This window comes from Alexandromys fortis, unplaced genomic scaffold (genome assembly GCF_014885135.2).
Source record: "Alexandromys fortis isolate MF-2015 unplaced genomic scaffold, M_Fortis_MF-2015_v1.1 scaffold_16, whole genome shotgun sequence".
NCBI classification, from domain to species: domain Eukaryota; kingdom Metazoa; phylum Chordata; class Mammalia; order Rodentia; family Cricetidae; genus Alexandromys; species Alexandromys fortis.
The window spans coordinates 17,732,860-17,745,490 of record NW_026067893.1 but is presented as its reverse complement, the minus strand read 5'-3'; the positions used below and the strand labels follow the sequence as shown (position 1 = coordinate 17,745,490).

Here is a 12,631-nt window from a genome sequence, read left to right as displayed (position 1 = left end):
TCTAAGGACTACAGCGAGATGCGGAATGCAAAGCAAGCTTTAAGGAAGACACAAGTGACTCTCCAACTTGTTCAGCTGTGGCGCTCGCGCTGCGGGCCGAGCAACCAGAGGACCAATCACAATCACCTCTCCCTTCACTCCCTTCCCGCCGCGCGCCGGGGCAGAGGCCGCTCCCTCCGGCCCGGCACCTGCAGAAGCCTCGCGGCGCGGCTTGCCATACCTGCAGCCACCTGGTCAGCGGGCCCCTCCTGCTGGCCCATGACGAAGTCTTGCACGAGGCCACACAGGGCGCCCACGGGCGCCGCCGCCTCCTCCAGCGCGGTGGCGGCAGCCATGACGCGAGCCAGAGACTGTGGGAGGGAAGTAGGTGTCGCCACGAGACGGGCCGCTCCGCGCACGCGCCTCCACAGCCAATAGTTGGGCGCAGGTCTGGGGGAGGGCGGGCCGCTCCAGGTCACGTGCCTGCCGGTTCTGAGCCTGGCGGTTCCTTGAAGGACCTAACGGCCCCTCCCCCAGAGGGCGGGGCCTGGGCCGGGGCGCGGCACGAGGAAGGGAAGCGTTTGCCGGGCACGCAGCCGGGGCGGTTGAGGGTGCACAATTCCCGGCCGCTCTCCCCGGGAGACAGACGGCAGGGCGGGCACCTGGCTGGGTGGGGCCGAGGGGCGGTACGCACCCAGGGAGAAGCCAATGAGAAAACCAGGCCCGACCCGAGGGGCGGTGCCGTCAGGTCACGTGCGCACCTGGGACGGCCGGCGGCGGAGGCACGGGCATCCCGAGCGGGAGGACGGGAACGGGGTTGGGCCGGGGCGGGGTTAGGTAGGTGACTGACAGGCTCCGGGGGGCCGGCCCCAGCTGGGAGCCGCGAGCGAGCCCGGAGTAGCTGCGGCGGTGTCCGCCCCCTCCCTCCGCCCCTCCAGCCGGCTGGTCTCTGGCCGGGACTGTCGCGGGCCCCCCTGGCCTGGCCACCTCCCTCTCCCCTGGCCCGCAAAGTTTGTGGCGAAGCCGGCTTCGGGCAGCGCGCGCCCCAGGGGAGATCCCAGGAGCTCCCGATGTCGGGCTGCGGGAGCCGTTGACCCGGGGACGCCGCGGTTCGGGGCAGCAGCGTGGAGTAGCCGGCCGTCCTCCGTCTCCGGTGCATGGGGACCGGCTGAGAAGCCAGCATGGGCAACTGCGTGGGGAGACAGCGCCGGGAGAGGCCGGCTGCTCCGGGACACCCCCGCAAGCGAGCAGGTAACGAAAGGCAGCGGGGTCCCGGCGCGTCGCCAGTTGGCCCCTGTCTTGCCCGAACCCTGGGGTTCCGAACGACCTGGCTCGGCTCTCGGCGCCTAGGTTCTCCCTTGGTTTTTCGGAGCCAGACGGGGACCTCCCCGGCGAGGGTTGGCTGAGACGCGAGTTGGGGTAACTGCGAGCGCTGACCCGGCTGCGAGGCCAACTCGCTCCCACCGGGAAGCTGGGGGTGGGGGCGGGGGCAGGAAATGTTTCCAGACCGCGACGAGGCCGGCGGAGGGGGCCGGACGAGTGCACCGCTGGTCTGGTAGCCCCGGCCGGGGTCGACCGGCCGCCGGCCGGGGCGCGGCGTGGGCAGCCTGCGTCCCCAGAAGTCGGAGCGTGCGAGGCGAACACAGTCGCTCTTTCTAGAGAGTCACTGTGTCATCGGGCTGCAGATCGTGTCTGCAAGATTCCGACTAGCAAAAGCAGTGCAGGACCATGGGGTAGAAATCTTTAATCTTCCCCACCCCTCCGCAGGGCTTTTTAGAGCCTCCTGGCCGTCTGGGAGTCTAGGAAAGGTGGGGTGCGGGGTGAGCGTCGTCAAGCCTTCTCAGCCCTGGGAATGGGATCCCTCTCAGCCATGAGAATGGGATCTGCTCTCTGGCGGTGTGCGAAGCGCTAGCAGCGCTGTCTTCACTTTCTTGGTACACCCCTCCTGTCCTGGCGCTGCGTCTGAGGGTCATTTGCCTGGCTCTTGTAGCTCTTGTAGCCCCTTCTCTGAGGGTGTTGCAAGGAACTTATTATGCAAATGATAAACTGTGAAGCACAGAGGGACCTTCAACCCTGATCTGAATTTACAGATCTACCTTCCTCCCTTCTGTGTAACACGCAGATCCAGAGAGGTTGGTCAGCCAGCTTCTCCTAAGTCACACAGCTAGTTAGTAGAACAACCGGGGCTGGAATCCAGTCTCTTCTTCCTCTTTGTTACCACATACCCCTTTATGTAAGAGGAGCCACAGGCGCAGTTGTTAATGAAGTGGAAACTCGAGTTGGAGTTTCCTGTCTGCTTTGACACTGAAGGTGTGTGTTGTTTTGCTTGTGGAACCTGGGAAGGAGGATGGGGAGAACCACGGGGGAAACAGGGAAGGAAGTCTGTATGTGCAGGCAGGATGACTTGTGGGGACAGAAACGTTTTCATAGGAGGATAGGATAAAACTCACTAAAATTCTCTTGGAAGCAACTCTGGCCATTCTTCTGACCAAGGACTTGTTCATTCATTCAATCAGTCAGCAAATACTTCTTATTTATATCCTCTGTCCTTGATTTTGCAGCATGGTTTCATGATTGACAACCCTTTCCTGCCTCAAACTCCCACCACTTCCTTTGTCCATTTATCCTCATCCTGGTTTTTTTTCTTTATCATTTTTATCATTTTATCATTTTCGATATCCCTAGCCTCCAATTTTCGTTTTTGATTATTCTTGCCCACTCTCACCTGCTAGGTTGAAGATACCTGTGGCTTAGTATGACATTCTGGGTTTTCTCATTACATTCCCTCCCAGAGATAGAGCTTACTTAAGTGCACAACTCTTTGTCCATCAAAAAAGACTCCTGTCTCCTAGTTACTAGCTTGATTTCCAGACCCCCATGTCTAGACAGATATAGGTACTGTGGATAGTCTTGGTTCAATCCCTCTAAATCAAGCTCTGCACTTCCTTACTCATCTGACTTGTGCTCAACTTTCTATCAACTAGTCACAGAGGCCTGCTAATTCTTTCATCGGCAAGTTTACAGGTATGCGCCTTCCCACGTGGTTCATGGTTTGTTTCCACGCCATCTCAAGCCCATCTATTCCCCCTAAGCTGCAGTGAGTTGTCCTTGGAGGGCTCCATCAGTCACTCATCTAATACCTGCACACAGCGTGTAGCTAGAAACCACTTGTGTGTCTAGACCCTAGTTTTTGTTTTGTTTTTAAAGATTTATTTATTATGTACACAGTGTTCAGCCTCCATGCCTGCAGGCCAGAAGAGGCACCAGATCTCATTACAGATGGTTATGAGCCACCATGTGGTTGCTGGGAATTGAACTCAGGACCTCCGGTAGAGCAGTCAGTGCTCTTAACCTCTGAGCCATCTCTCCAGCCCCTAGACCCTAGTTTTTGTATTCAAAAAATGTTCTGGCTGGACAGTGGTGGTGCAAGCCTTTAATCCCAGCACTCAGGAGGCAGAGGCAGGTGGATCTCTGTGAGTTTGAGACCAGCATGGTCTACAGAGTGAGTTCTAGGATAGCTGGGTCTACATAGAGAAACCCTGTCTCCAAAAAACAAACAAAAAAATAAACAACAAAACAATTTCTGTACTTTCTACCTCTACAAGACCTTTAACTTTCAAGGATGTACAAGACTGGCTTGGTCCTTTTAGAACTGGATTGCTTCCTCTTCCCTAACAGTAAGAGCAGCAGTGTTTGCATATATCATTTCTCCGTTATGAGGGTCTTTCTTCAGAGTACACCTCGACTCCTGTATTCATTTATCCATCCTCTTTGTCTTCATTTCTTTTCTTTCAAGATGGGGCCTTGCTACACTATAGCATAAGCAGACTGGCCTGGAACTCCCTATGTAGCCATGTAGTCTAGGCCCACCTTGACCCCTCCAGTGTCCAGAGTGCTGGGAATTTAGGAATGTACTACTATATCCTATCTTCTTTAAAAAATTTAATTAGCGTACAAAGTAATGGGTTTGATTTTTGACATTTTCATACATCTCTGTCACGTACTTTCTCATAGCCATATCCGTAGAAACACCCTGCCTTGCAGTGCTCCCATCCCCAGCAGAACTGCTGAGAACTCCTGCAGACACATCACCTGTGCCACTTACTTAACAATTATCTGTTCTATATTATTAGTCATGTCTTTGAAGTTCACAGTCCTCTATCAGCAGCCAACACTGTAAGCCTGGAGACCTGGATTCTGTCTTTTCCTTGTGTGTTGATCTGCTGTCACTCACTGCATACAACAATGTGTACACACAGCTCTTCGCACAGACTACAGAGGAAGCACTTGGTATCTGTTACTGTAGAAAGCTAGCCTGACTTCATCCTGCCTCTTTAATCTTTTATGCAAACATTTTGCTGAAGTATATCTCCACTTTTTTTTAACCTGCTAGTGAATGGTTCTTTTAATTCTTGGACCCTACTATGAATAGTTTTATTCATAAAGTCCAAAGCAAGGGCTACTTTGGAGGATGGCAGATTTGGTACAAGGGAAGGAATCCCTCTTAACTTCACAGCATGTACTTGGCATGCTGTAACATCTGCAGTTTACCTTTTCACAGGGACAGAGTTTCATGGTGTAGGACTAATGACTAGAACGGGGGGGGGGGGTTCAGAGGTAAAATCCTGGCCTAGAATGTGAAGGGCCCTCCACTGAATCTCCATCACAGGGTGTGGGGCGTGCTTGACCCTTCCCCATAACTGAATCATAACTTTGCCTGCCTTTTTTCTGAATGGGAAGAACACCTGAACAGAGACATCAAACTGAGGAACCAGTAAGATGGCTCAGCAGGTAAAGGCCTTGGCAAGCCTGGCCACTCAAGTTTAATCCTTGAGACCCACATGAGAGCAGAAAATCACATCCTGAATGTGATTCTCTGACTTCCATACTCACGTCCTGGACATGTGCGCACATGAGAGAGGTGGGGCATGGTGGCACACACTCTGGATGCAGAGGCAGGAGAATCTGTGAGTTTGAGGCCAGCCTGGTCTACATTTTTAGTTTTGGTCCAAGCCAGGATTACATGGTGAGACCCTGTCTCAAAAAACAAAACAAAAAAATTGAAAGCGCCTGAAGTCTAGTCCTAGGCCTCTGATCCTAGGCATGTCAACAAGCCTCTCTCTGAGCCACGTTTCTAATAATGTCAGAGGGGACAGAGTTATTCAAGGTCATTGTTGCTGTTTTATCATCTTCATAAAGGTGATTTTTCCAAACTGGAGTTATTGGAGTGAAATGCACCTCACAGTGCTACCTTTTGTCTTTAGCTCTGTCTTCTCAGTCATCTGACAAGTGAAACGGAATCAGTGCCCATGGTTGAGGAATCTTGGTCAGAGGACATTTTGCTGGAGTCAGTTTTCTCCTTCTATCTTGTAGTGTTCAAACTGCAGTCAAACACGGGTGCTCAGTAATGGTAGCAAGATCCTTCACCCACTGAGCCATCTTGCTGGCCTGGTTGTCATTTGTTCTTTTAAAATAGAAATAAATACTATTTTTAAGATTTATTTTTATTTTATTTATGTGTGTTGTGTTTGTGGCTATGGGTACCCACAGATGCCAGAAGACTGTTGGAGCTTCTAGAGCTAGAGATACTAGTGGTTGTAAACCATCCAGTGTGGGTGCTGGCACTGAACTCAGGTTCTCTGAGTTGGGATAGCTATATCTCTGGCCCCCAAACAAGTATTATTTACTCTAGCCACATTTATTTCAGTTCCCATTTGGAACTCATTTGAATGCTAATGACTAGGGAAAGGAATATCATGCCTTTATAGTACTCTTCTTTGTTTAGTGACATTTTAAATTTTCCTTGGGTAATAACTACAGTTATCAAAGAAACTAATGTATTTTTAAATATGTCTTTTGAGATGAGTCATTAATTTTTCTTACTATGTAGCCACTTTTAAAAGTATTTTTTAACCAGGTGTGGTAGCATATGCCTCAATCCCAACACTCAGGAAGCAGAAGAAGACAGATCTCTGTGAGTTTGAGGCCAACCGGTCTAAAGCACAGCCAGAGCTACACAGAAAAACACTGTCTCGAAACAACCAAAAAAACAAAACCAGACGATATTTTTTAATTGTTGCTCTGAATGTACCCGGAGTAGGCTCAGGTTCCCTTTCTCTAAGTGTTGGCTATCCTGGATGCTTCCAAGACTACTTGAGGATATGTTCCTATGGAGAGTACTTCCCACACAGTAGCTTAGGTCGATCAGTATCCTGCCCAAGGAACTGGGTGAAGCAACTGGGTCCGGTCCCCAGCCATGGCAGAGAGAAATTGAGGTGGCAGAACAGGCAAGTCTGTTGTGTGGCCCCACCCTGTGAGAATGTGGTAGGGCTGAAACTCAAATGTCTGACCCTATGATGTACCTGGACTTTCAAGCTCACAGGTTAAAGCCCTGGGCCCTGTTTCAGCCTGGCTGGGTTTAGCTCTGTGGTTGCAGGGAGCCTGCTTCTTGTGGGGGCTGTGGCTCATCTTAAAGGAATAATTGAACAGCTTCTCCATTTGCTCAATAAATATTTACTAAGTGCCAGGTACCTTGCTGGCTATGGACAGGCATGATCCTTGGCCACACAGAGCTTACAGTCTTGGGGGTACAGATAACAATCACACAAGAAAATCACATATGATTACCTTTGTAAATCCTGTATGCTTAGGCTTATAGTATATGTATAGTTATGTATATGCTAGTGGCTCTCATGTTTATAATATCAATCCATCCTTTCCAACTCCAGCCTTGAAGATTTTTCTGTTTGTTCTACACCTTTACATCCAAAAGGTTTCTCACTTTTACACATCCGAACCAGACTGAGTCCCTACTTCTCTGTTACTGCCCCCACAAGTTGTTCTTGTCTCAGTTATTGGTGACTTCATTCTTCAGTTGTCTACATCCCCAAAACTCTCAAGTTTCTGTCTCAAGCTCTATATCCATTTACTGAATAAATCCTGTTGGCTTTGCCCTCAGTGTATTCTGAACCCGACTTGTTCCACTTTTACCCAGCTAAGCAAGCCATCATCAGCCTCTCAATTGACCTTCCTGCTTCTTCCTCTGCCTCCTAACAGACTATTTCTATCACAGCGGCCAGTGATGCTATGAGATTTTGTTACTCCCTTGCTCAGCCCTTCCTGTGACTCCCCGGTTCATTCATCGTCCTTGTGGTGGCCCTACAAGGCACCCATTTACTTTCTCCTCATTTCCCTTCCCAGACCCTTGAATTCTGAAATGGTCCCATCTTCTCCTTAACCCTCCCAGATCATCCTTTTTGAACATCAGTTCCCTTCCCCTTGCTCTGCTCTGCTCTGCTCCCGGAGAGACTCGACAGCATTTCTGTTTCCCTTCCCTGTCCTACTTTCCTCCAGAATCCATACCATCACCTAATATAGACTGGGTCCCCTTACTCTGCATAGTGCCAAGAGCAGTGCCTAACATGGTAGGCAATTAATATTTCTGAATGAAATTTGTGTGTAACAGAGTTAGTGGGCTCTGTAGACGATCTAAATGAGCATGCCTTTGTAGAGCAGGTATCCCGAGGAAGGGACTTGGGTACCTCAGAGTGGCTTAGGACCAGCATGCCTCTTACCTAGGAATGGATAAGCCTTCTAGTACCCGGGGGTATTATTGCAGTGGGCGCCTCATGCTGGGAAATAGAAGGGCTGAAGCTCAAGCGCTTCTTAGAGCAAAGCCACTGTGAGGCTCCTAACCAGCCAGGAGCACTCTTGTTTGATGTGTGTAGGCTCGCCTGGTGTTCCAAGTCCTTAACTCACAGGGCAGGGAAGAAGTGGTGGCCCAGTAGAATGTGAGGCAGGAAGTCAAGTGATGCGGATTCCAGGCCTCTTCACCATTGATTTGTTAGAGCATTTTTAGAATCAGAATTTTAGAGCTGAAAAGAAGCCTAGAGGTTTCTTTAACCTCTTTTTTTTCTTGTCCAGCTATTAAAAAGGAGAACAAAGGTGTATCTGCTTCCTGCCTAGTTCACAGAAATATGGTGCAACTTGTATCAAAATTGCCCGGGCTCTGTCAGATATCGATCTTGTTGAGGTCAAGAAGCACGGAGCAGTCAAGGTCAAATGTATTCAAAAAGGAGGAGCATTTAGTCTCTGCTATGCCTGTGATTGGTTTTGTAGGGCAGGTCACTTGTTTCATGCTTGACTGATCCTCTTTCTGAATAGATGTGTATCTGAGGTGTACACGCATACATATGTACATATATGACAGTGCTTCTAGTTTACTGCCACAAGAAGTTAGGAGGACAAAGTTAAAAGAGATCATTTTAAATTCTGTTCATGGCTGCATGGTCTCAGTCCAGGCTTTCATCTGGCATTACTGGGAAATGAAGCTTTGGTTCTTTTCTCCATTCTACTTGTTTGTGTGGCTTTGGGTAAGCCTCTTGATCTCTTTCAGCCTCAGTTTCCCTGTTAGTGTAATGGAGAGAATGTCTCTCTTTGACCTCCGAGAGAGGTTGTAAGACTGGAGTGGCACCCTGGATGAACAAGAGACAATGTGAACTTCGAAGGTTCCTATTCAAAGAGGGTTTTTACAAAGACAGACATACCCAGTGACTTTTCCCCTTTTAGATCACTGAAGCTTACTCTTCTTAAGAGGCAAAACTATAGAAGATTAGTTCAAACCTATTTTTGGATGGGAATCACTGAAATGATTGAGATTCTCCTTGAGTAGGATAGATGCAGCATCAAAAACATTTTGTGACTTTGGGCTGTTGAACTCATACCTTGCAACCACAACAGGCCTCAGAAGCTTTATGCCAGAAAGACAAGAGTTCTGGGTGGGGAGGAAAGTGATAGTGCAGAAGGGAGCTGTGAGCCACCCTGCCTGGTTAGTTACTGAGCCTCTAATAATGGGAAGGCCTCGCAGGCTCTAGGCCTGAAGGATCCTACCCGAGTGGCTCCACTGCCAAGCTGTTGCCACCTGTGAACCTTGCTCGGCCTTCTTCCTGGAAATGAGTGGCCCCTTTCCCCGCCTTTCCAATAAAACAAAAACAAGCGACATAGTTAAGATGGGCCACCCAAGAAGTGGAGACACATGAATCAGGAGTTTAGGGCCAGTTTAGGTTACATAGCAAGTCTGAGGCCAGCCTGGACTATACTGAGACCCTGCCTCAACAAAACAAAGCCCCATGTCTAACCATACACAAAACATAAAATGTACTTTGTAACACCCGATTCTGTGTTACACCCTCGGTACAATTCGCGCGCCACTGTACCGTAAGCGAGTTGGGCAAGGGCCTGGAGATTGAAAGAACACACAAAGAGACCTGGGTCATTTGTAAGGAGATCAGCCGGATGCCATTTATTCAACCTTGGGGAAATCCTTATATACCTAGCTGCTGCACAAGGATTTCCGCCCAGGCAGGTGGGAAATTACCATACCAGCGATGGAGTCAATGCCCTACAGCTAATCACCAGGCGGGGCATGGGGAGCACAGGAACAAACAGAATGCTTTAGTTAGCTGACCAGAAACTGTCCTCAAGATGAACCCCAGGAACAAGGGTAGACCCGGGCCCTACAGTACTTTAGTTTTTAATGGTACTAAGGATGACGTCCTGGACCTTACACAGGCAAGGCAAGTGCTGTACCATTGAGCTATCTATACCCTATCTTGGTTTTTTGGGTCTCACTCTGAGCTCAGACTGGACTGAAACTTGCTATTTAGCCCAAGCTGGCTCTGAAACTCATATTTGTTCAGTGTCTTGCCTCTGCCTTCTGAGTGTTGGGATTACAGGAATGTGGCTTCTTGCCTGAGTAACATATTTTCAGTATTCATCCATATCGTAGCAGGATCAAAGTGTTTTTTCAAAAAGAGAAATAACACCTCATTGTCTTGCTATTTTGCTTCTGTATCTTTAAAATACCCAAACTAATGGTTTATCATGTAATGGACATTTCTGGTGGGCTCAAATAGCCCCTCAGTGTCCCCAGGAAACAAACAACAGAGCTTAGGTTTAGAAAAAGAGCGGTAGATCCAAACTTGAAGCCTGAAGGATATTCCAGAGGATACAATACATGGGCCTGGGTGTAGGCCAGCATCTCTCCTGGTCAGTCAGAATCTGGCTTGCTTCTGGGTTTCTAACTCCATGGCCAGCAGTTGGGATAGATACATTTCTGTGCTCTGGTAATTCATCTGGCTCCTAAAGCGTCATCTTACTCAGGCCTAGAGAGCCACTTGTCTTCTGCTCCTGTTGCAGACAAGAGGGGTAGACTTGTGGTTCCCATGGGGGAAGGAAGGTAGGGTGTGTCTCAGGGCTCTGACTACTTGGCATTCATTGCCCCCCCCCCCCAGAATAACATCCTGCATGCTTTCAGAGTGTTCAAGAGGGAGACTGAGCTCTGTGTTCATCACACTTGCACCATCCTCTACCCGGTTTTTTTGTGCTCAGGATAACCCATCAGGAAAGGGGCTGCATTCTCTGCAGTACTGTATTTCTGTGGGGCCTACAGCAGTAGAATGGCTCCTCATTTGTTCCTGTTTCTTCTGACAAACTTGTTCTAGGAGCTTAGTGTGAATAGTGTATTTTTTCCAGAGCCTAAGCCTAGGTGCCTGAGAGTCAGCAAGCAGCATATACCTGATAGGTGAGCCCATAGGCTATAAGTTTGTTGTTTTGAGATCTTAGAATTACAGCTAGTGGGAGGTCATCTGGGGCACACCAGGTTCCAGGAGCATCAGGTACAGGATCCAGGTGAATCCCCATAACCAAAGGTTGCTATTAACGTCATTTAAACAGTACTTTAGTTTAGTTAGGACTGTTTCTTTACAACAGTCCCTGTTTAAGGCCACGCAGCTCTTTGCACCACTGCAGTGAAACCCTGATGAGCTGAGATGTCAGACGCAGGCTCCTGGACACCACTGTTTGTTGTCATTGAATAGGAGAAAGAGAACCACTTTTGTTGTTTCTGGTTTTAACATTATTTTTAAATTCTTACCATGTAGCCCAGGCTGGACTGGAACTTGCAATCTTCCAGCCTCTAGCTTATCTGTTACCAGTCATGGGGCAAGGGAGAGGCAAGAGGATGACTCATGAATATGAAACCATCCTAGTCTACATGACCAGTTGGGGCTACATATTGAGATCCTATCTGAACAAAACAAAACAGAAACAAAAACAGGTTTCTCTGTGGCCCTGGCTGTCTAGAACTCCCTCTGTAGACCAGGCTAGCCTTGAACTCAGAGAACTGCTTGCCTCTGCCTCCCGAGTGCTAGGATTAAAGAGGTGCACCACCACACATATCTCCTAGTACCTTGCTAGGACCCTTCACAGGCCTTATCTCATTTTGTCTTTTATTTTACCTATGAGAACAGCTTTTTCTGTGGATATTGATGGCCAGGAAGGCAAAGTAGTTGGTGGTGGACACAGTACTGAGAAGAGGTGGAAACAAAACCCACCCTGAGGCCTTGAACTCTTTTTGTTTGTTTTTCAAGACAGCAGTTCTCTGTGTACCCTTGACTGACCTGGTACTCGCTCTTTAGGTTAGGCTGGCCTCAAACTCAGAGATCATCCTGCCTCTATCTCTTCAGTGCTGCGATTAAAGGTGTGTGCCACCACCACCTGGCAAGGCTCTGAACTCTTAATTCCTTGTCCACAGAGCATGTTTTGCTGCAACCCTACCAAGCCCATGGGAAGCAGCCAGGCTGACAGCTGTGAGATCTGCCCAACTCCATGATGGAGACGCCCCCACCCCCACCCCAGTTGCTCATTCTACCTTGTCTAGTTTCCTGGCCCCAGACCATACCTTCATAGGCAGAAAAGCCTAGCCATCATCCTCTTGGCACATAGTAGGTACTTGATAGATGTGCCAGCCGGGACTGTTTGAGGGCTTAGTGCCGGAGGCAATGGAATCCCAGCCAAGATCCTGATCCTAAAGAGAAAACACAGTTAATGCAAATGCTCTTACTTCCCCCGCCTTCTCCCAGAGTGAACCCCCACTTTCCAACTCCCAGGTGCCAGGGACTTGAAGAAAGGAGTTGCCCACGCTTTGCAGCCTTTGAATTATTCTCCTACTCCCAAGGGAAAATAAGCAAGGGAGAGTCACATTAGCAAAGTGCTTGCAGAACCAGGCGTCACTCTTTGTGATTAGTAAGATGAATGATCCCTTGCTTTGCTCAGCATTTTGTAGTTTTCAAAGTGCTTTCTCAACCACTGTGTACTGCTTGATCCCCACAGCCTTCCTGATAGGTAGGCTGGGCAAAAATCACTTTTTTCCTTCCAGGCACTGAGACTTGGAGGGTCCTAAGCTGCCCCAGGTTTTTGACTAGCAAATAATGAAAGCCTGGGGCAGGGGGCAATTGCTTCATAGCTCACTTTTTTTTTATTTTAAATGTGTATGGGTGTTTTGCCTGCATGTATGTACTGGTGTTCAGGGAGACCAGAAGAAGGTGTAGGATTCCCCAGGAATTTAAGTTATAGACTGTGAGCTGTCACGTGGGTGTTGGGGATTGAACCTGGAACCTTTGGAAGTGCTCTTAACTGCTGAGCCATCTCTCCAGCCCCTCCACTGCTTTCTTACTGTGTGAAAAAACCCAGGACAAGCTTCAGTTTCTGCATCAGTAAAGTGGTGACCAGGGTAGCTATTTAGAGTACCCAGCGTTAAGTGTGATAATGAGTGGGAGGGATCAGCCAAGTGCCCACGCCCATTGTAGAGAAT

General features: G+C 48.9%; 2 protein-coding genes across 5 annotated transcripts in view; one reads left to right on the top strand and one right to left on the bottom strand.

The window, feature by feature from the left end:
• Positions 1-386, bottom strand: part of Mms19 (MMS19 homolog, cytosolic iron-sulfur assembly component) — a 37,416-nt gene extending 37,030 nt beyond the window's left edge. For all 4 annotated transcript variants that reach the window (XM_050144276.1, XM_050144285.1, XM_050144293.1 and 1 more), the window contains exon 1: positions 221-386. In XM_050144276.1, coding sequence (XP_050000233.1) covers positions 221-335 — 115 coding nt within the window. In that variant the 5' untranslated portion in view covers positions 336-386. The remainder of the gene's footprint in view (positions 1-220) is intronic.
• Positions 387-843: 457 nt separating this feature from the next.
• Positions 844-12,631, top strand: part of Ubtd1 (ubiquitin domain containing 1) — a 58,470-nt gene continuing 46,682 nt past the window's right edge. Inside the window, exon 1 of the mRNA XM_050144384.1 lies at positions 844-1,230. Within this exon, the coding sequence (XP_050000341.1) occupies positions 1,161-1,230 (70 nt within the window). The 5' untranslated portion in view covers positions 844-1,160. The remainder of the gene's footprint in view (positions 1,231-12,631) is intronic.